The sequence below is a fragment of the Peromyscus maniculatus genome, chromosome 3 (genome assembly GCF_049852395.1).
Source record: "Peromyscus maniculatus bairdii isolate BWxNUB_F1_BW_parent chromosome 3, HU_Pman_BW_mat_3.1, whole genome shotgun sequence".
Classification (NCBI taxonomy): Eukaryota; Metazoa; Chordata; class Mammalia; order Rodentia; family Cricetidae; genus Peromyscus; species Peromyscus maniculatus.
In genome coordinates this window covers 38020468-38043177 of record NC_134854.1, presented here as the reverse complement: position 1 = coordinate 38043177, position 22710 = coordinate 38020468, and the positions used below count along the sequence as shown (strand labels likewise).

The 22710-nt window shown below is 41.9% G+C and overlaps 1 protein-coding gene across 1 annotated transcript in view; it reads left to right on the top strand.

The window, feature by feature from the left end:
* Rsbn1l (round spermatid basic protein 1 like) overlaps positions 1 to 22710 on the top strand; it is a 68052-nt gene that overhangs the window by 13862 nt on the left and 31480 nt on the right. The window contains exon 2 of the mRNA XM_076566336.1: positions 15454 to 15570. Coding sequence (XP_076422451.1) covers positions 15454 to 15570 — 117 coding nt within the window. The remainder of the gene's footprint in view (positions 1 to 15453; positions 15571 to 22710) is intronic.

The window sequence follows — 22710 nt, the reverse complement described above, 5'->3', positions numbered from 1 at the left end:
CAGCACATAATCCCCATCCAATGTGTTCAAAACATAGTGTTCTTCACCTACCTTGCCTTGTTGTGGCTGTTCCTGTCTCTGTGTCATATATGCAGTGATTCAAGCTAGAATTATGTATTCTACCCTCTATTCTCATCTAGCGTGCTGCCACAACTTGTTATTTCTAGCTATTATTTTGTGTCTTTATTTACTTTTGAATTACCATATCATGCCTGAATTGTTTATAGTTGCCTTCTTCATGTCCCCTACTTCAGATCTGTGATCTTTCTTTTTTTTTTTAATAATTTATTTATTCTTATCTTATGTACATTGGTATTTTGCCTACATGTACATCTGTGTGAAGGTGTCAGATCTTGGAGTTACAGACAGTTGTTAGCTGCCATATGGGTGCTGGGAATTGAACCTGGGTCATCTGTGCTCTTAACCACTGAGCCATCTCTCCAGCCCCCAGATCTGTGATCTTTCAGATTCATGTTGTAGTGAGTGATAATGAGATCTAAATATATATCTGGTCATATCACTTTCCTGTTGTGAGATGCAGCTCATTTCCTTAAAATGTACTCTAGTGCTCTGGATGCTCATATTGTTGCTGAGCTCTGAGCTCCTTTTAGGTGCTTCTCATTGTGTAGAATTTTCTATACTCATTATCTTTCCATCCCCAGCTCCATGCTGCTGTCCCACCTAATTCTACTTGTCTTTCAGGTCTTCGCTTAAAAGTGAGGTCTTTGGGCCGGGCAGTGGTGGCTCACGCCTGTAATCCCAGCACTTGGGAAGCAGAGGCAGGTGAATCTCTGTGAGTTCGAGGCCAGCCTGGTCTACAAAGTGAGTTCCAGGAAAGGCACAAAACTACACAGAGAACCCCTGTCTCAAAAAAACAAAACAAAACAAACAAACAAAAAAAAGTGAGGTCTTTGCTAGTCTGAACTGGGTTAGGGGTGAGGTGTTCTTGCCTTTACTTGACATGCCACTTACCTTTCTTTGATTCTGTCTTCTTCATTTGCTGGTGATCAAACCAAGGGCTTACCTCATGTAGGCAAGTCCTACCTTCTCAGACCATGTCTTTATTAGACTCTAAACCAGTGGTTCTCACCCTTCCTAATGCTGCAGCCCTTTAATAGTTTCTCATGTTGTGATGATCCCCACCCACAAAATTAGTTTCATTGCTACTTCATAACTGTAATTTTGCTTTTATGAATTGTCACGTAAATATCTGATATGCAGACTATTTGATATGTGATCCTTGTGAAAGAGAGGGTCATTCGGCTCCCCAAGGGGTCTTGACCCAGAGGTTGAGAACCACTGCCCTAAACTCTAAAATTTATATTTACCATTATCTAAGTTTTAATCAAGCTTTCATCTTCTGGGTACTTGATAAATGTTGGGGGAAATTAATGAATTACATATGTTTCAGACCAGAAGAGATCCTTGTCATTCTGAAAATTTTTGGCAGCTCTTTGAAACGGAGAACACAAAGGGTGATAATAGGATCAGAAGTTGACAACGAGCGGACAGATAACAGATAGACTAAAGTAAGCACAAGAGAGAATTATCAGTAGCTTGAGAATTAAAAAGGAAATGAACTGTGTAGGTAATGGAATTGTGCTTGGTTAATAATGAGTTGTCAAAATTGGTTACTCTCAAAAAAGCTTTACACTATATTGTAAAACAGAATATTTTGTGCATTAAATGTTTATTTACAAAACTGGGTTAACCAGCAGTAATTTGGGAGTGGAGGGATAATGGGGAAAGGAGAAGGGTTCTTTATATTCAAGTATAGTATAATGACCATTTTTAGTGAAATCTGATCGGTTACCAATAGGTGGTTTGTTTTATGTAATGTTGCTGTTTTTTTTTAAAGCTATTTGAGATTTATTTGTATGTGTATGGATATTGTCTGCATATGTGTATGTGTTCTACATGTGCATTGCTTTTGGAGGCATCCACACTAATGTTGGGGATCAAACCCAGGTCCTCTGGAAGAGCATTCTATGCTCTTAACTGCTGAGCTATCTCTAGCCCCTTAGATGGAATAGATTTGTGAGTGAAAATATTCATGCTGTACAAATATGTAGTAGAAGACGTGTACAAAAATCAGGAGGCCTTAGTGAGTAAATTTGTGATTTTTTTTTTCTTTTTTGAGACAGTGCTTTTTCTTTAGGCCCATCTGGCTTAGTATTTATTATGTGGATTAGGCTGGCCTTGAACTAGTCTGTTTTTGCTTTCCAAGTGCTGAGATTATGGGGGCGACCTCCCATGACTAGCCCTGAATTCCTGATTGCGTGTGTGCACGTGTGTGTGTGGGGGTGGGGGTGGGGGTGGAGGGCATTACAGTGGCTAGAAAAGCACCTGTAGTGGTGTTTTTCAGGAGAGCCCTCTCCCGTGTGCTCCACTGCCTTGCTCCTTTTGAGACAGCTTCTCAGAAAACTGGGATGGGGCTTGCACACTAGGCTAGGCTGACTGGACAGAGAGCTCCAGGGGAGCCTGTTCTTCCGCTTCCAGCACTGGGATCACAGGCTTTGCACTACCATGCTGGGGTTTTTCTTATATGGGCGCTAGGATACAACTCAGGTCCTCATACCTGTGTAGCAAACATTTTGCTGACTCAACTATCTCCCTTAGCTCAGCAAGAGGGGTAAAACTTACATTAATTTCATTGTCTTCATCTCTAAAAGGAAATATTTGGGCTAGATGCTCAAAGTTCCTGTAAACTTGAACATTTTAGGATTTTGAAGGCTAGACTTGTGTGCCATTGGTTTTTGTTAACTTCACACAAACTAGAGTCATCTGGGAAAAGGGAACCTCAGTTGATGAGTTGCCTGGATCAGATTGCTCTGTGGGTAAGTTTTTGGGAATATTTTCTTGATTAATGTTTGACATGGAAAGACCCAGCCCACTGTGGCTGGTACCACCCCCTGGGCAAGTGGTCCTGAGGTGTAGAAGACAGCAAAACAGTAATCCTGCCTTGAGCTTCTGCTCAGACTTTCTTTGATGATGGACTGTAGCCTGTAAGCCAAATAAACCCTTCCCAAAGGTGCATTTGGTCAGGGTATTGTCACAGGACCAGAATGGTTTGTTTTGAGGGGAGGCAGAGATTCATGTTGTAGCCTAGGGTGGCCTGGACTCCTCCTGCTTTAGTGTCTGGAGTAAGGAATTACAACTGGGAAAGCCAAGACGGCGTAGTGTGTTTCTTGTTACCTTGTGAGAGATGTCAAGATTCTAAACTGACCCCCCACCCATATTTTAAATTTATATTGTATGTGTGAGCATGATGTATGTGCATGTTCGTGTAAGTGTGGGCATGCGTGTATCATGCACACATATTGAGGCCAGGTGGAAGTCTCAGGTGTTGACTGACTGTGTGTGGGTTCTCGAGAGTTCAACCTGAATCCTCATGCCTGCACAGCAAACATTTTACCCACTGGGGCATTTGCTTGAGCCAGTTTACACGCAGGCACGCACGCACGCAGGCAGGCACGTACGCACGCAGGCAGGCACGTACGCACGCACGCACGCGCTCCTTTTTCTTTTGTGCCTGTGTATGTATAATTGCTTGAAAATTTTTATTTTATTTTTTATTTTTTTGGTTTTTCGAGACAGGGTTTCTCTGTGTAGCTTTGCGCCTTTCCTAGAACTCGCTTTGGAGACCAGGCTGGCCTCGAACTCACAGAGATCTCCCTGCCTCTGCCTCCCAAGTGCTGGGATTAAAGGCGTGCGCCACCACTGCCCGGCCTGAAAAATTTTATTTAGGTGCATTTTAAATTGAACTAAATAGAATTCCTATAAGAAAGTTCTCTAATGACATTGGTGAAGTACATGACCTTTTACAATTTAGACCTGTAATTGTTTCTATGAAAAAGTATATTTAGAAGTGTCGCAGTGTTGGAGGTGGCAGGAGAGGAGTTGTTGGTGACAGATGAGCAGCAGCAGCGGTAGGTGCCACCGCCACAGCCACTAGAGCTTGGTGCTGTAGTGCTACCCTTGGCCCCATGGGCTCTCACCAACTGCTGGTTGAGCACAGCCTGGCTCTGCTGGCCTGAGAGCCACTTAGCCATAGCCACAACCACCGGCAGACCTTGTCTCGGCACTGTCCTATGCCCAAGAACCCGGAGGTTTTGTTCAAAGTCAGCCTGCCCTGTGTTGACCTGCACAACCCGAGCTGTGGTGCAGCAAAGAGGAAGAGCTATTGAAGTCACAGTACCAGGTTGGCTCGCTGTTGGGAAGCTGTGGCTTCGGCTCTTGTCTGCTCAGGCACCCGTGTTGTGGGCAGTTTGCCAATGCTATCAAACACGTGGAGAAAGACTGATTTCTAACGGGAAGAGCTGCTCAGTGGCGTCCCATTGCCCGTGGAAGTAGTCCTGTTGAAAAAGGTAAGCTTGGTGTCCCTGGTGTCGTTAGGTTCCTGGACTGGTTCAAGAGGCCCAGCTCATGTTGATCCTGGAGAGGCTTGAGCTATGGCTAAAACTTCTTTGAATTTATCATGGAAAGGGAGCCCTGTAAGAGAAGTGGACCCACAGTGGCAGGTATTGGAAACCGTGGGGGGTGGGGGGGTGGGACATTGCCATAGCTGCAGTTAGCTCTGTTACCACATCAAGATGGAGAACATTTTAAAAAATGGTCTTTTAGATTTATGTATGTGAGTGTTTGCTTTTATAATTGAACCACGGGTGTGCCTGGTGCCAGTGGAGATCAGAAGAGCATGTTGCAAACCCTGGAACTGGAGGTATAGATGATTGTGAGCCATGATGTGGGTACTGGAAACCGAAGCCAGGTCCTTTGCAAGCGCTCTTCAAGGAGGAGAACGTAATTGATGTTAACTACAGCGAGCTCAAACTTATCAACATTTGTCCGAGTGCTACTCAAGGACACTGAACCAGAGGGCACAGCCCTGCAGAGTGTCTCTACTACCATGGCTGCCAGGGAGGTCAGCAGTCGTCTGGTTCCTGTCTGTCCTGCTGGAGCACAGTCTGTATTAAGGAGCTACTTTTGAGCACTATCAAAGTGATCATCAAGGGCCAAGTTTTCTTCAAGCAGAGGGTCTCTTCAGAATTTCAGCATTGGGTGGGCTTGGTGGCATGTGCCTTTAATCCTAGTATTTGAGAAGCAGAGGCAGGTGGATCCCTATTAATTCCAGGCTAGCCAAGACTATATGGAGACCTTGTCTACCTGTTTTTGTTATTGTTTGAGACAGGGTCTCACTATATAGTTTTGGCTGGCCTGGAACTTAAAGAGATCCACTTGCCACTCTCTCTGAGTGCTGGGATTAAAGATGCACACCACTACATCCAACTGAGACCCTTTCTTTAAAAATAAAAATCAGTATTTCATCAGATGGTCTTAGCTTTCAGATCATCATATGGGCCATCCTTACAAGAAATCCAGGACCGTTGATGGGTACAAGTTGTAGGTCCTCCTATTCCAGGAAACTGCTGAGATTAATTTTCTATAGCCTGATGGCAACTAGCCTTTCTGGAACTACACTTGGAGATGCTTGAGGGAGGGGAAGCATGTGTCTCCAGCTTCCCATTACCTTGGACAGTTCTTGTCATAGGAACATGTACAACTTACTTCAGACTGAGTCCCTAGGCTGCCTCCTAGGAGCAGAGAAGACACTCAGTTCCAGGTATCCCTATACTTGCTGGTGTCCCTGGGCCCTCTTGCCTGCTTACCAAATTGGTCTGGGCTCTTTGGACGATGTAGACGATTGCTGACTTGTGCAACTTAAAAGCAGTTCTGAGCTAGTTACAGTAGCATAACCTGCAAGCACTTGGTCAGCTGAGGCGAGGAGATAAGGAGTTCAAGGTCAACATGGGTTACATGAGATCTTGTCAAAAGGTAAGGAAGAAAGTGAAGGCAGGTGTGCAATTAAAAACAAAAACAATTTACTGTATGTTTGAGAGAGAAGAGAGAGCGTGAGCGTGCATGCATGGAAGCAAGCGTTATGGCAAATGTTGGAGGTCGAAGATAATTTTCGGAAGTTTGTTCTTTCCTTCTACTGTGGGTTCAGGGGAATGAATCAGGTTGCTAGGCTTGTGCAGCAAGCATTTTACAAGCTGAGCCATTTTACCAGCCTACGAAATGAAGAGTTTACCTTCTGGGTCCTCTCTGGGGATGAGGGCTGTGTGTGTGTGTGTGTGTGTGTGTGTGTGTGTGTGTGTGTGTGTGTGTGTGTGTGTGTGTGTGTGTGTTTTCCCATTAACCTTTGTGGTCATTGGAAGAGGAAAAGCAGCAGGTCCTGTATTCTGCACTCGATGAGGCAGAGATGAGTGGACCAGCTGACAGCAGAGCAGCCCTGACCTTCGGGCCGCTCCCTCACATGGTGTTCCTCCAAGGGTGCAGTGATGGGGGGGCTGCCTGTTAAGGAAGTGGAATGTTTAGTTTTTGCTGTTGTTTTTAAGTAAACTTTTTCTTTGAGACAGTAGCCTTCTGGAACTTGCTATGTAGGCCAGGTTGGCCTTGAACTCACAGAGATCTGTTTGTCTCCTGAATGGGATTAAAAGCATGCATTGCCACGATAGACTTTTTGTTGTTGTTGTTTATTTGTTTTGTTTTGTTTTCAGACAGGGTTTCTCTATATAACAACTCTGGCTGCTATGAAACTCGCTTTGTAGACCAGGCTGGCCTTGAACACACATAGATCTGCCTGCCTCTACCTCCCAAGTGCTAGGATTAAAGGCGTGTGCCACCACTGTCCAGCTTAGACTTTTTAAAAAATTATTATTACAATGTATTTATTTTGTTGTGTGTGTAGGACAGAGGAGTAAGCACTCTTCCACCCTTCAGGACTCAGAGATTGAATTTAGGTCATCAGGTGTATTAACCTGCTGAGACATCTTCACTGGCCCAGAACCTTTTGTCTAAAAAGAAGTGTAGAAAAAGAGTTCTTTGAAGCTGGGCGGTGATGGTGCACACCCTTAATCCCAGCACTCAGGAGGCAGAGGCAGGCGGATCTCTGAGACCAGCCTGGTCTAGAGCGAGATCCAGGACAGGCTCCAAAGCTACACAGAGAAACCCTGTCTCAGGAAAAAAAAAAAAAAAAAAAAAGAATTTTTTCATTTATGTTGTCATCATTAATCAGAAAGAACTGTGTCATTCATTGTTTGCCTTGTAAAATATAACAAGTATAGTAAGTACTTGGAGGTCACATTTACTAGAACAGCTTTTTAGTCTATTTAAGATTCAGTGATCAGAATGATTCTGTAACTGATATTGCATACAACATCTTAACTATTTCATGTCTTAGCTTTGTAGACTATTGAAAATAGAAACAGGATTTTTGCCTCACTTTTAGAGACAAAGTTTTGGGGCTGGAGAGAGCTCAACAGTGAAAAGCACTGACTGCTCTTGCAGCGGGCCCAGGTTCAGTCCTCAGCACCACACGGCAGCTCTCAACCCTTGGTAACCCCAGCTCTAGGGGATCTGATGCCCTCTTCTGGCCTTAAACCCCAAATAAACACAAATAAACAAAGAAAGTTTCTTACTACAGTTCTGTTGCTATGACTGTTGTTGCTATGCTGTTATGGGATGCCTTCTTTGTAAAATTCTGCTGTCAACTTTATTAGTTATCAAGTACAATGTGGGAAATTAAGTATATGCTGGCTTTAATCCTTATAAAAATTAAAAAGACAAGTGCCATTATCTCTATGGATGGGAATAATGAGGCACAGCAGGGTTTGTTTACAGATATGTGTGTGTATAACAGGTATGCTTGGTGCTTACATGTTATAGGGATTGAGGGGGCCAGAGGGGTATTGGATCCCCGGGAACTGCAGCTAGAAATGATCTGGTCCATGGGTCATCGTGTGGATCCTTGGAACTGAACCTTGGCCCCCTACCAGAGCAGCAAGTGGTCTTAACCTCTGAGGGTCATCTCTCTGACAACAGCTTTCCTGTTCTTGAATATTAAGTGATAGACTTTGTAGTACTGTATAAAATATAGGTTGTTGTTACTGTATGAGTAATTGTGCTACATTTTTCTCATTTATCAAGAAAAAGAGTGATGGAATAACAGAAATGAAGGAATCTTCAGAGGTCCACATAGCCTGGGATATTATGTGGACGAGTAACAGAAGCTCGAGATTCTCTCTGTTCGGCACTTTCCAAGTCCTGTGAGCGTAGTTTAATGGAGCTACATGTTTCCATCTCAGCAGTCTGTTGTTGTTGTTTGTTTGGATTTTCTGTGTAGCCCTGGCTGTTCTGGAACTTACCCTATAAACCAGGCTGGCCTTGAACTGGAGATCCGCCTTCCTCTGCCTCCCACGTTTCGGGATCAAAGGTGTGTGCCATCACAGCCCGGCTCCGAGTTCTTAGTATACATCAGTTTTTACTGATTTAAAGACCATTTACCCTTTCAGCAAATTGTGTCTGCTTGGATGAACAAACACATCTCAAGGAGGGGTCAGAGTAAGGTATTTTAAATAACTGTCTGCCTCGTGCCTGTCAGATCACATCTGTCTTTTCATGGGAAAGATTTCCTTTTACATACCTAGTAATACCCGCCCCGCCCCCCCCATCCCTTTTTTCTTAATTTTAGGCAGGGTCTCACTATGTAGCCCTGAGAGTCCTGGAACTCACTACATTACCAGGTTGACTTCAAACTCACAGGGACCCACCTGCCTCTGCCTCCCATCATCCCTCAGTCCCCACCTGTTACAGGGTCCTCCTGACTAGCATAGCCCGCCACCTGCCCAAACTGCTCTGATTCTTTTGTCACTGAGCCATTTTGTCTATGCCAGCCTATTTTACCTTTTGGCCCCGTGGCTCTCCCCTCCCCGCTTTCACATGGCCCAGTTCAGCTTGCTGGTCAAATCCACTACGTACTGTCCCAGATGTCTCTGCCTCTAGCTCTTTTCTCCCTCTTATCTACAATAAGCTTTCTCCTCCACAGCTAGGAGTGTCATATCCTCCCTCCCTCCCTCCCTCCCTCCCTCCCTCCCTCCCTCCCTCCCTCCCCTCCTTTCTCCCTCCCTCTCTCCTTCTTTTCCTCTCCTCTCCTCTCCTCCCCCCACTTTCCTTTGGTTTTTAAAGACAGGGGTTCTCTGTGTTAACAGTCCTGGCTGTCCTAGAACCTGCTTTGTAGGTCAGACTGGGCTCGAACTCAGAGATCTGCCTGCCTCGGCCTCCCAAGTGCTGGGATTAAAGACGTGTGCCACCACCCAGCTGGCAAAGACATGCTTAAGTGTAATTAGCAAAAATGTTGAGATACTACATTTGGGTAAGGAATCAGTCTGGAATGGCATTGGTGAGAGGTGGAAGAAAAGACAGAAAAATGAAGTACTGACTACAGAAATTCTTTAATGGCATACCAGTGGAATGAACTAAAAACTGCAGAGAAAACAGTGAGTTTCTGGGCCTTATTGGAAAGCAGAGCCTTTCTTTTGCTTGCCTTTGATATGCAGTGTAAACAGAGCTCTGCCAAACCTGCCATCCTCCCTTTTGTTCAGCTGTTCCAAGCTGTCCTTTTCAGGCTGCTCTGAGTTGTCTGAGATAGATTCCTTTGCAAATTTAGTGTGTTCACATGGTCAGATACGTAAGAATATTCCAAAGAAAATGACAGCCATTCTCTACAATCTTTCAAAGAACATCTGGGAGAACAAAGACACTTCTGGAAGTCGCATACCAATCTTGGCATCCCCTGCCATTCTGTGAGGCATAACTCACCCCGTTTCCTCAAGCCTGGACTTAGTAAACGATCTACTTCATTCCAGAGAGTGGGACCCCTAGGCCCAGCTAACACCAATGGCATTTTCTTTTTTTAGTTAGGCAGAAGCAAGTCAGTTTGTTTAATTTGTTTTAAGCAAGAGTGATACGATTAACTATTTTGAAGAGATTTAATTAGTGTATTGTCCCTTTGAGACACTCATAGTTTTAGCTTTTTAAAAATTAACAAGCAAATGAATGGATTTCGTTAGGACATTTTCATACAGGAGTTTGGCAGGGATTGTTTAGGTAGATTTGGATATTCATTTACTTAATGATAATCATGTAATTGCAGAAGTATGGAGAAGAGAGATGCCTAAGCTAAATTCTAAAGATAGGATTGTGAGAATTAGGCTGGTATATTCTGGCATCACTGAAATACAGTGAGACATTTTGATGGAGGCCAGTGCTGTTCCCCAGAGGTCCTTGGAAGAAGGGTGACTTGCTGGGGTAGGTAGCTTTGCTTAGCTATCTGCTGGAGAGAGGCTGTGAGAAGTCCTTCTTGCCCCAATCACAGCTCATAGAGTTCTTTTTACAGTTTCCTTCATCTCCTTTATCTTCTATGTTTTCTTAATTTTCCTGTCATTTCGTACACCTACTGTCCCTTCTGCTTCTCCAGTTTCATTTCCCTCTTTTTCCTGCTTGCTTTTTCCAGCAGTGGATTATTCTTGGCTGGATGTAGGAGGTTCAAGGAGATAGCAGTGTGGTTGCTCACATCAGTTGATTTCATGAATTGCATTAATGGTCTTGACTTATGGCTTATATCCAGGATAGTTAAAGCTGATAACATGAAGCCTGTTTGAGCTTTTGCTGCAAAAATGTATAGTAGCTGAAAGCTTTAGCATGGAATTTTTTTGATATTTCATAAGAACTTCCAGTTTGAATTTTTATGATGTTTTTACTTAAATAAATTAAAATGAATTTTTTAGTCTTTTTTTTAGTCTTTCAGTCTTTTTTTCTTTTAGAGCTATTTGTTTACTGTATGTGTATGAATATTTTCCCTGCATGCATATATATGTACCATGTGTATGCCTGTGTGACCCTCTGGAGCTGGGGTTATAATTGTTATGAACTACCGTGTGTGTGTGTGTGTGTGTGTGTGTGTGTGTGTGTGTGTGTGTGTGTGTGTGCGCGCGCGCGCTGGGAATCTGAACTTTGGTCCTCTGCCAGAGCAGTAGGTGCTCTTGTTGAACCATCTCTCCAGCCACCAGTGAACCTTTTCGAAGAACGTCCTTTTTACTGAAATGTGGGTCATGAATCACAGTAAGGACAGAGTGATCTTGGAGCCGTGATCCTGTCTCCACCTGCTCAGTGCTGGGATTACAGACATGAGCCCCATGTGGCTTATCCAGTGCTGGGGGCTGAGTAGAGGGCCTCATGCATTCTAGGCCAGTGCTTTACCAGTCGAGCTACATCATCAACTCCTAACTCAGCGTAGTCATTTCCATGGCTTAGCAAAATGACTAATGCTTATAAGACTTTGCAAATAATTTAACCCAGATAAAGATCCTTCTCTGTAAGGCTTTATTAATCTTGATGTCTTTAAAATTGTCTTTATTCATTGACACAGATATATGTTGCTTCATTTCTACTCTTTCCTGTATTCCTTTTGTGGAGGCCTTGGTTTGCATCATCCTGTTTTCACTTAACAATAACTGCTATCTTCTAAGCCAGGTGTGCATGTCCTCTACTTTTATTTACTTCCCTTTTTTTTTCTTTTTACTTCTTAATTTACTTGAGCACAGCTCATTGTTTACATTCTTGAGTGACTGAAATGATCATGCCACTATTTGGCAAAGGACAACTTAGAAATCAACACACACCCCCCTCTGTCTAATATGTGTAACATTTTAAACAGTTTTACTTGTAGTTGCATACATGTTTATATATACAGACATGTATGTTCATATAAGTATACATATACAATACATGTATACATATATGTATGCATATGCCTCTCTGTTTTCATCTACTATATCAGGAAGATTTTATTTATGCTTCTGCTCTGTTAAAAAAATATTTGTTGTTTGTTTTGTTTGTGTTGTGTGGGTACATGTGGAGGTGAGAATTCAATCTAGGTTTCATTCCTCAGGAGCCACTACCTTATTATTTTTGTTAATGTGTGTGCATGTGTGCTATAGTGCCTGTGTGGAGGTAAGGGGACAACTTTGGAGTTGGTTCTCACTTTCCACCTTTATGTGGGTTCCAGGTGTTCAGCTGCTTTACAGCTCATCCATCTTGGTTGCCCCCCCTCCCCTTTTTGAGATAGATTCTCTCATTGAATCCTAAGGCTTGCCAATTCTAGATGCCAGTTCTGCTAGCTGACTGTTAAGCTCTAGGCTTTTCCAGAATCTTGTGTTATTGGAGTCATGTAGTATGTGGTGTTTTAAACCTTTCTTTCATGTAGGTTTTAATACTCATGTAGGTTTTCTGTCTTCATGGTTTCATAGCTCCTTTCTCCTTTAGCATTGAAGAATATCCTGTCACTTGGATATGTCAGAGTTTATGTTCATCCACTGAAGGACATCTTAATCGCTTCCTTTTGTTTTGGATAATTATGAACCTGATATAACTATTTATGTATGTGTTTTTCTATGGACCTAAGTTTTTAGGTCTTTTGGATAAAAACTAAGCAGTGAAACTTATTGATGCTTAGGAAAGTGTGTGTGGTATTCTAAGAGAGCACTCACATGTCTTCTTGCATTCCCACTAGCTACGAGTGAGAACTCCTGTTGTTCCACTTCTTACTAGCATTTAACAATGCTGCCAATGTTCTGGATTTTGGCCAATTTAATAGTTACGTAGTGACATATTGTAGTTCGAACTCCTATATCTTTACATGTATATATTTTATTTTATTTCTTTTGTTTTTGGAGACAGGGTTTCTCTGTGTAGCCTTGGCTGTCCTGGAACTCTCTCTGTAGACCAGGCTGGCTTTGAACTAGAGATCCTCCTGCCTCTGCCTCCCAAGTTCTGGGATTAAAGGCGTGCGCCACCACTGCACAGCCTTCTCTATATATTTTTTATTGTGAGCTGTTTGACCCATTTCAGTGCCTTTGTCCCTGATCTTTAGATGAGTCTGTATTAACTAATAGTAATTGACAGTTATGTTTTCCCTTGTGTGCTTTGCCTTTCTGTTCTCCATAGTGTCTTTTGAAGAACATTAATGAATCCAGCCTGCCAGGTTTTCCTTTGACACATTACTTTTGCGGTATCACCAGCTGCCACCTCATGTAGATCTTTGATGTCTTCTGGGTATTTGAATAGATTCTCGTTTGTTCTGAGCTTGACTAGCCAGTTGTGGTGCTGTCTGTTGAAAATGTCCTTTCCCATTACTTTCACTGCGTTGTCAAACATCAGCTACTGTACAGTGGTTTGTTTCTGAATGCCAGTTTTGTTCTGATCTTTTCTGTCTTGATACTTGGATACCTTTGAAACACTTTGTAAATCCAATTGTACTTGCGCTCTGTTTGACTTTTCACACAGCGTGTTGTTCTTACAGTAGAATTCTTGCTGTCATTGTAAGGATTCCGATGAGAAGACAAGTTAGAAAGGTTAGTCTGAACTTTAGACCATGGAGGATAAAACTAGACTGGTTTTTGTTTTTGAGACAGGGTCTCACTATTTAGCTCTGGCTGTCCTGGAACTCACTGTGTAGACCAGGCGGCCTTGAACTCAGAGATCTCCCTGCCTCTGCTTTTCGAATGCTGGGATTAAATGTGTGAGTCACTACACCTTGCTGAATTCCTGCTCATGTAAATAAATCAATCAGAACTGGTGAAGAACCAGTCTTTTCAGGAACATTGTATTAAAGAAAACAGCAATGCCAAGATCCTGTCTTCCCTCATAACCCCTTCCCTGTGAAGAGATGGAGAAATGACAGCATGTAAACTTGACAACCAAAGCCAAGGGTCTGAGACCTTGACCTTCTGTCTTCTGAGCTTGCACCCTCACTTTTTCCTAGCTGTACCATGTTAGAGAATTAGATGAATTTAAAGGAGGCAGTTAGGATGGGATTTTCAGTTTCCCAGTGCTAGTGAGCGAGCTCAGCAGGTAAAGGCACTTGCTGCACAAGCTTGGTGGCCTGAGTTCAATATCCAGAACTCACGTAAAAGTTAAAGGAAAGAAGGACTCCACCTGCATGCTGTGGTATATACGTGCTCCCCACCCCTCTACCTCCCAATCTCAGACACATACACACAGAGACACAGAGAGAGAGGGAGAGGGAGAGGGAGAGGGAGAGGGAGAGGGAGAGGTGTGCATGTAAAATACATTAAGTAAAATACGTTATTAAAAGTAATTTCACCTGTTGCTTATTATGCTTTAATGTGGCTGCTGGAAAATGCAGATTTGCAAATGGCATTATATTTCTGCTGGTAATATCTGATTGAGACTGGCATTCTAGTAATCATGTGATTATGGCCTGGGTTAGGGTAGCACTTAGGAAAAGAAAGTAAGGAGAAGTTTTTAAGGGATTATGCAGTATTCACAAACATTGTAAAATCTGTGTTGTTTTACAAGATTATGTGCTTTCAATCTAGCTTTGTAATAATAATAAGCTTTTGAAGGCAAGGGCTGTATTGCTTTGTTTTCATTCTGCATATATTTATCCTTGACTAGATTCATAGGAAATTGAGTGAACAACAGTTAATAAGATAATGAAGGCAGAAGTTTCTATCCTGCCAGCAACTCCCAAATACCTGGCAGCTGTTTCCCAAATTACTACACAGAGGCTTATATAAATTATAAATGCTTGGCCGGTAGCTCAAGCTTATTACTAGCTTTTACCGTTGAATTAACCCATAGTTACTATCTATGCCTACTCAGGTGGCTTGGTGCCTTTTCTCAGTTTGCTTCCTCTGCGTCTGCTGACTACTCCTCACTCGGCCCTTCTCCTTCCCAGTGGTCTCAGTTTGGTTTTCCCACGTAACTTCCAGCCCAGCTACCGGCCTGTCAGCTTTTTATTAACCAATGAGAGTAATATATATTCATAATGTGGAAAAGGATTGTTCCACAGCAGGATAGTATGCATTTCATAAAGTTGTTCAGATTTTTTAGGATATAGATCAGCAAGTTTTTATGCCCCATAATTTAATATCACAGTTTTACTAGCTAGCCATGTTCTTCCTAAAACGTGGAAGGGTAAGGGAGCTAGTCTCTGGTCTTACTCTGTGTGGTCATTTTCTTCATTTAATTCATCTGATAATCCTGTGAGGACGGTCTCCACCTCCATTCCCTCAGGTTTCAGAGCAATAGCTTCCCCGTCTACTTTCCTGCTCCAGTAAAGACAGCCTGTTGTTTTATGTCATTTGAATCAATCCCGTATTTTGGTTGACATGAAATGAGTAAAAATCATTGAATAATCATTGAAATTAAATGTACAGTGATAAATTTTGATCGGTATTGTATGCTCAGTGAAAGAAATGTAGAAATTTGTCCTAAAACTGAGAAAGGAAAAAAAAGGCTTATTTTTTTTCCAGTCATCATGTTTTTATGTGTATTGTGTTTTTTTGTTTTTGTTCTTTTGTTGTTTTGTCTTTTGTGGGGGATCAGGTGTTGCCCTTGGCTACCCTGGACTTAATATGTAGCCCAGGCTGGCCTCTAGCTCACTGAGATCCTCCTACCTCTGCCTCCCTCTGTGCTGGAATCAAAGGCGTGTGTAATCACTCAGCTTTCGTATGTATTATACTTCTAGAAATTGAACTAAAGTTCATGGAGAAAAAAATTTAACAGTTTTAAGTATTTTTTTCTTTTCAGATAAAATCAAAGACAAAATTAAAGAGAAAGACAAAGAAAAAGAAAAAGAAAAAAAGAAGTATAAAGTAATGAGTGAGATCAAGAAAGAAAATGGAGATGTAAAGATTTTGCTGAAAAGTAAGTTTATATTCACTGAACTTTTCCTACATTTTATGATGTTCAGTATACTTATTAGCCAAGCTATTAAAATAAGAAATGTTTTTTGATGCTGATTTTTGCTAAGAATAAGAATGCTGCAAAAGTGAAGAGTAAATCTAGTGTTAGGGATTGTCGTCTGCATGGTGACATGCTTTGGTGTATATATTTAATGAGTTATAAAAGCTTTCATGGAGCCGGGCGGTGGTGGCGCACTCCTTTAATCCCAGCACTCGGGAGGCAGAGTCAGGCGGATCTCTGTGAGTTCGAGGCCAGCCTGGGCTACCAAGTGAGCTCCAGGAAAAGCGCAAAGCTACACAGAGAAACCCTGTCTCGAAAAACCAAAAAAAAAAAAAAAAAAAGCTTTCATGGTTAAGCTTCACTGAACAGATTACTATTTTTAAAATAAGTTGTATAATTTGGTGTATGCATTAATAGTTTTTAACCATGTTTATGTAGTTTGGAATAAAGGCTAGAGTAGTTTTGGGCTCGGTAGGGATGGTGACCAACGCCCTTCCTAGGGACATTAGAGCACAATCATGGCATCATAGAGAGGGCTGAGAGGAGCTGCTCACCTGAGCTGAACCAGGGGGTGCTGTGTTATGGTTCCTGATTGCTTAAGAGCTTCTTGTTGTTGTTTTGTTTTCTTTCTAAGACAGGGTTTCTCTGTGTAGTCCTGACTGTCCTGGAACTCACTCTGTAGACCAGGCTGGATTCAAACTCACAGAGATCTGCCTGCCTCTGCTTCCCAAGTACTGGGTTTAAAGGCGTGTGCCACCACCTCCTGTGGCCAAGAACATTCTTTTTGGTCTTAACCAACCAAACAAACAAACCCAGCATGTCCTCTTTGTTTCTTGTTTCTCTGTTAAATGGTGTTCAGTTAATGTTTGTACATGAGAAAAGGTGGGGAGAAGAATTTTGGGGTAGTGTGTTGGGCAGCAACATAATAAATCCTATAAAAGATGAGAACTTATGTTCCATTAGAGATAAGAACAGTCCAATTCACCTAGGTTGTAAGGTATGAATCAGTGATGTTCTCTTGTGAGGCAGTTGGGATGGCATTGGCTATTCCATTAGATTGACAGTTGTTGATCAGAACCCTTTGACTTCCATTAATTTCAGATTGAATTAGGGTGTCCATAAATGCTTATATCCACAAGGGAGAAAAAAACAGTATAATATCGGATATGAAACACAGTAACTAATTTATATTACTTAGAATAAATGTGGACTCTTCATTTTCATTTTATTCTTTGTCATATTTGCAAATATTGTTTCTTTATATAATAACAGGTCAGAATGTTTTATTCAGAGATTTGTTTATTTTATGTATGTGTGCCTGAGTGCACTATGCTTACCATGTGTATGCAGTATCTTCAGGGATCAGAGAAGAGGGTGTCAGATCTGGAGCTGGAGTTACAGGTGGTGGTGAGATACTCAGTGTGGGTGCTGGGAACTGAACCTAGGTCCTCTTGAAGAGTAGCAAATATTTTTAACCACTGAGCCAGCTCTCCGACCCCAGAATTTTCCTTCCTGTAATATTCTTTACACCTTAAAAGAAATACATCCCCAATAAGGTGATGACTTCTTGGTTAATGTTCTCAATCCTTTTGTTCTGTTTCTTTTGCCCCTGTAGTTTTGTTACTATTGTTGTTTTATTTTATGTTATTTTTGAGACAGAGTCTCATTATGTAACTTTGGTTGGCCTGGAGCTCGATATGTAGACTAGTCATATAGATCCTCCTTCCTCTGTGTTTGGAGTGCTGGGGTTAAAGGCGTGTACCTCCATGCCTCGCTGTGGTTTTATCTATTTATTTTATTTTATTTTTTTTTAGAAATTACATGTATGGATGTTTTGCCTGCACTTGTGTATTTGTTCTATGTCTGTGCCTGGTGCTGATGGAGACCAGAACGAAGTGTCAGGTCCCCTGAAACTGGAGTTACAGGAGGCTGTGAACCACCATGTGGGTGTTGGGAACTGAGCTCAGGTCCTCTGCGAGAGCAACCAGTGCTCTTAACCACTGAGCCATTTCTTTGGTCCCCTGTTGTTCTGCTTTTGAGACAGGGTCTCATGGGTCCAAGGTTGGCCTCAAACTGGATCTACGGGAATGAACTTGCACTTGTGATGTGCTTGCCTCCACCTTCCCAGGGGCTAGGATGGCAGACGTGCACCACCATGCCTGTCTGTGCAGTACCAGGGAACACAACCCACCCTGCTCTGGGTTCCCACGGTGCTGTGGGTTTGGACTGTGCGCCTTAGAGGCAGGATGTGAATAACTGCAGTTATGCTGTGAAGCAGCCAGTGATTAATACTCCAGATGTTTACTTAGCTGCTCTCTATTGGCTTAGCCAGTTCTGTTCTTTATTTGAATGTTCAGTGATACACATTTTTGCTATTAGAGTAACAATCTGTGGCCTCAGAATACTTAAGCTCATATATTCTTCATTGGTGACTAGAGCCCTAGAGAACTTTATATATGAAAATACCTTATTGAACTGAGAATTTTCTAGGAATATGCAATATTTACCTTGACTTTGAAGTAGATTGAAAATTTAGGAGACATTTTGAACTGAGTAAAGGTGAAGCTAGTGATGAAAACACAAACAAACAGAATGAAGTAGGTTTAGAAATTAATTTGTAACCTTTGGGATGACTAGGAAATCTTAAGGAAATGACTACTGTACAGTGGAGGTAAGTAATAATTTATGTTGCTGTGAAGGTTATGTGAGTAGAAGTATGGAATGTCAGAGTCATTCAACAAGTAGAGAGTAATCTTGGAAACGTCTTTGAAAGGATAATTTTGGGATTAAAAAGCAACAAAACCAACATTGTCCTTTCTCCTCGGTATATAGTATATAGGTAATCACACTAGTAAAAGCACGGTTCATTTGGAAACGTGACCCTGTCTTTGTAAGTGCCTTGTGTTGGCTTTTACTATCCAGCAAAACTAATCTGTTGAGCATTGTGTGGACGTGGTCAGGGAATAGAATCATCTGTTGTTGATGGTGTGGAGCAAGGGGCTGGTCAGCTTGTAAGAGGCAACATACTCTTAGTATTTAGTTGCTACGTTGTTCTTTTCCATATCTATCTTTTATTCTCTCCTCATAGGTTTCTTTTGTAATGTTACAAGCTGTAACATACAGACATTTGAAAATGTAGTTACTAACTCTGTCCTCCCCAATCTCATTTTCTTTGTGTTTTCCCTAAAACTTTCACTGAACTGAGGTTAGAGAGATGAGTATTTAACAGCACTGTGCCCTTTGAGAGGACCCAAGTTCAGGTCCCAGCATGATGGCTTACGACCATCTGTAACTCTAGTTTCAGAGGATCTAGTGCCTTCTTCTGACCTCTTTGGGCACCAGGTATCTATGTGTGCACATAGATATATGCAGGCAAAACACTCACATATAAACAAACAAATAAGATTGTGTGTGTGTGTGTGTGTGTTGAACCTGAGCATGGTGTCTCATAATTGTATCCTCTCCTACTGCTCAGGAGACTGAAGCATGAGGATCAAAAGTTCCAGGCCAGCTTGGACAGGATAGTGAGTTCTAGGTTAACCTGGGCTACATAGCAAGACTCTATTTTAAAAAAGAAAGGAAAAAAATGTAAGATACTAAAACAAAACAAAACAAAAACCCTATAAAGTTTTGAGTTTTGTATGACTACACATATGTACATGTATATTATACATAATTAGATGTATGTGAAAAATTTTTAATAGGAAAGTCATTGTTTTACAAAGTGGGATTACTTGCTCTTAGTTCATAGGAACAAATACATTATATAAACTTATTTAGTGGGTCTCATCCTTCTTTACCAAAGTCCACCAACTATTTTTGAACATGTGCATATGTTCTAGCCATCTTACATACTTCATTAAAATTAAGTAATAAGAAAAAATACATGTTTTTATTTTAGTATTTTAAAATTTTATCATTACATTATGTGAGATGTTTTACTCATGAGCAGGTCTAATAGGTTAAGAGCAGTGTCCTAGGTCACTGACAGCACACCAGAGCTCACAGTAGGGTACATCATGGCAGGAAGAATGATAGCATTGTGTTGTTAAAAATCAAAGTTGTTTGTAGCAAGCTTTCTTGTCGGCTGTCTTTGGACTGCTAGCCTGCAAATAATGACAGAGACTTATTAAGTTATGAAAGTTTAGCCTTAGCTTAGGTTTTTTTTTTTTCTCAACTAGCTCATAACTTATTAACCCATATTTTTTAAAACTACGTGGCTTGGTTACCTCTTAGTACTGTACATTGGACTTGCTCCAAGTCTACTGGCAAAATCGTGTACCTATATTCCTCTTCCTCTCTTTCCCTGAAAGTCTCTCGCCTATCTATCCTCTCCTGCCTAGCTATTCAGCTCTTTATTAAACCAATCAGAAGGCACCTTGGCAAAGACACATCTTTACAGTGTAAACAAATATTCCTCAACAGTTGTTGAGCCAGGATATAGATCTGTTGTGAAGTGTTTTTTTTCTTCAGCATGAGGATCTGAGTTTGATTTCCAGACCCCATGTGAAAGTTAATCAGCATTGTGAATGCCCTCTTGTTATACCATTGCTGGGGAAGTGGAGACAGGAGGAACCCTGGCACTTTCTGGCTAGTCGAGCCTAGTTTGTGAGCTCCTTGTTCAGAAGAGACCTTTCTTTAAAGGAGGTCGATGGTGTTCCTGAGGGTAGCACCCAGGACTGTCCTCTGGCCCTCACCCATGCTTTCACCACCCTGCACACCCATGCAGACCTAAAAACCAAAATTGCTTCTCAGAGACCACAGGCTGGAAATCAGTAAGCTGTTAGTGCTTCTGTATTCTGTGCATGGTAATAGAGTTGAATGTATTATTACTATATCAGATATGAAAAACGATCCAGTTTTCCTGGGTAAAATTTATTTTTTACTTTGTTAGCTTAAAAGATATATGTAGGTTACTGGTAGAAATTATCATCAGTGAACACTTATTTATTTATTTATTTATCTTTTGGTTTTTCAAGATAGGGTTTCTGTGTGTGTCCAAGAATTTTGTAGACCAGGCTGGCCTTGAATTTACAGAGGTTGACTTGCCTCTGCCTGTAGGCTGGCATCAAAGGCGTGCGCCACCACCACCCAGCGATCTATTTATTTTTAAAGCAAGTTTTTATAATCGCCACCCAAAGCATATGTTTCTGTTCCCCTCCCTCCCCCTCTCCTTCTTCCGACTCTCCTCCTCTCCCTCCCACCTCCTTTCCTTTTGTTTTAGGCAGGCCTTCTCAGGCTGTCCTGGAGGTTGCTGTATAGCCCTTGCTGGCCCAAGCTCTTGGCCCTTTGCCTTTTAAGGCCGAGTCACTAGGGTCACATGGACACCACCTCTCTGCTGTACCGCTGCCAATGTGCTTGTTTCTATGAGTTCTTCTCTTGTCTGTGGGTGTCCGTTATCCCTTGTTGAATGTGTATCTGCATTTTTCTGTTCCTGTTTCTTTTGCTTTCAGTTAGGCACTCCCGCTTCAACCCCCAGGTCTTCGTATATGGAGTCTTTCCGCCCCGTGGGTGTGTTCTTGTCTGTGTATGTGGAGTCCTTCCCATCACTGCCGTGTGTGTGTGTGTGTGTGTGTGTGTGTGTGTGTGTGTGTGTGTGTGTGTGTGTGGTGCTTGGTGTGTGTGTCTGTCCCCTTGTCCTTGTCCTTGTCTGTGTATTCGGAGTGTCATGTGGTCCCCCTCCTATGTGTGTCCTTGTCTGTGTATGCGGAGTCCTCTCACCCCCACCCCCCAACCCCCATGTGTGGCGTCCTCTCCCACCCCAGTCTGTGTGTCCTTGTCTGTTCTGCACTCCAGCATCCTTTTACTTTGAGTCATACATAATTTGAGAGTTGTCCACGTTCCTGAGACAGCAGTTCTGTTTTCTGTTCCAAGTTTATCTCAGGCTTTTATTATATCAGAATCATTGGGTTTGTTAGAGTTACAGATTTAGAGTAATGTGAACTTTCAGTATTTTTACTGTAAGACAAGAGTATTGATAATCAAAATGATAACTCCTTAAAATACTTAAAAATTTTCTATATAGGCACCAAAGAATTGTATATGTAGAAACAGAGAGAATATATAATGTTCTTAAAATCTTTCCAATACAAGCTAGTTCCTTAGTTTGGTTTAACGTAAAGAATACATTTTACCTCTGTTCTTTGGGGATTTCCAAGCCTGCATTCAGGTTCTGTGAAGAAAGAGGTGGGAAGATTCGCAGGGGCCCAGCATAATCATTGGTCCTGTGATATGATTTATTATTATGAAAGTGTAAAAGGAAAATGGGCATAGAAGGAAATGTGCATGGGGTAACATCTGTGGGAAATGAAGCATAAGTGTCTCAGACTCTTCTCTAAGTGGAGTTATGTCGGATCATGCTTAACTCAATAAGTTGTGACAGCATGCCTAGAATGTCTTGGACCAGGAAAGCTCATTAGTGACTCGGTTTATTGGGAGTAGGTACATCGACACCGTCTGCCTACTGCAGGCCATTAGACTTCCAGAAGGAAAACCGGCACTCAGCTATAGAAGACAAGTCCTCAGCACACATCACAGTACCTGTACAGGTGAGAACAGTGAAGCACACTATAGGGACCCTTCAGAACTCAAGTTTCCAAACCCCAGGCAAGGGCCAGCCTAACAAGCAGTCTTAGGCATATCAGCTCCTCTGCACACTGTAATAGTTAATTACAAAGTAATTTGCCAGGATCATTTAGCTCCTGGATGTCCATCATAAGAGTCTCCTTTGACTTGTTAGTTTGCATTTTTAAGTTGCTGACTGTTGTAATATTTTTTTGGTTCATCCTGAACACTAGGGAATAGACTAAATGTTGTCTATTTTATTTCAAAGTAATGTAATTGGTTACAGGGTATTTATTTATTTATTCGTTTGTTTGTTTTTCAAGACAGGGTTTCTCTGTGTAGTTTTGGTTCCTGTCTTGGATCTCGCTCTATAGACCAGGCTAGCCTCGAACTCACAGAGGCCTGGCTCTGCCTCCCAAGTGCTGGGATTAAAGGGCTGAGATTAAAGGTGTGCGCCACCACGGCCCAGCTGTTTTATTTCAATACAAAAATATGTTAAGTGTGAATTTAATTAGATTTTAAACATTTTCATTGCAG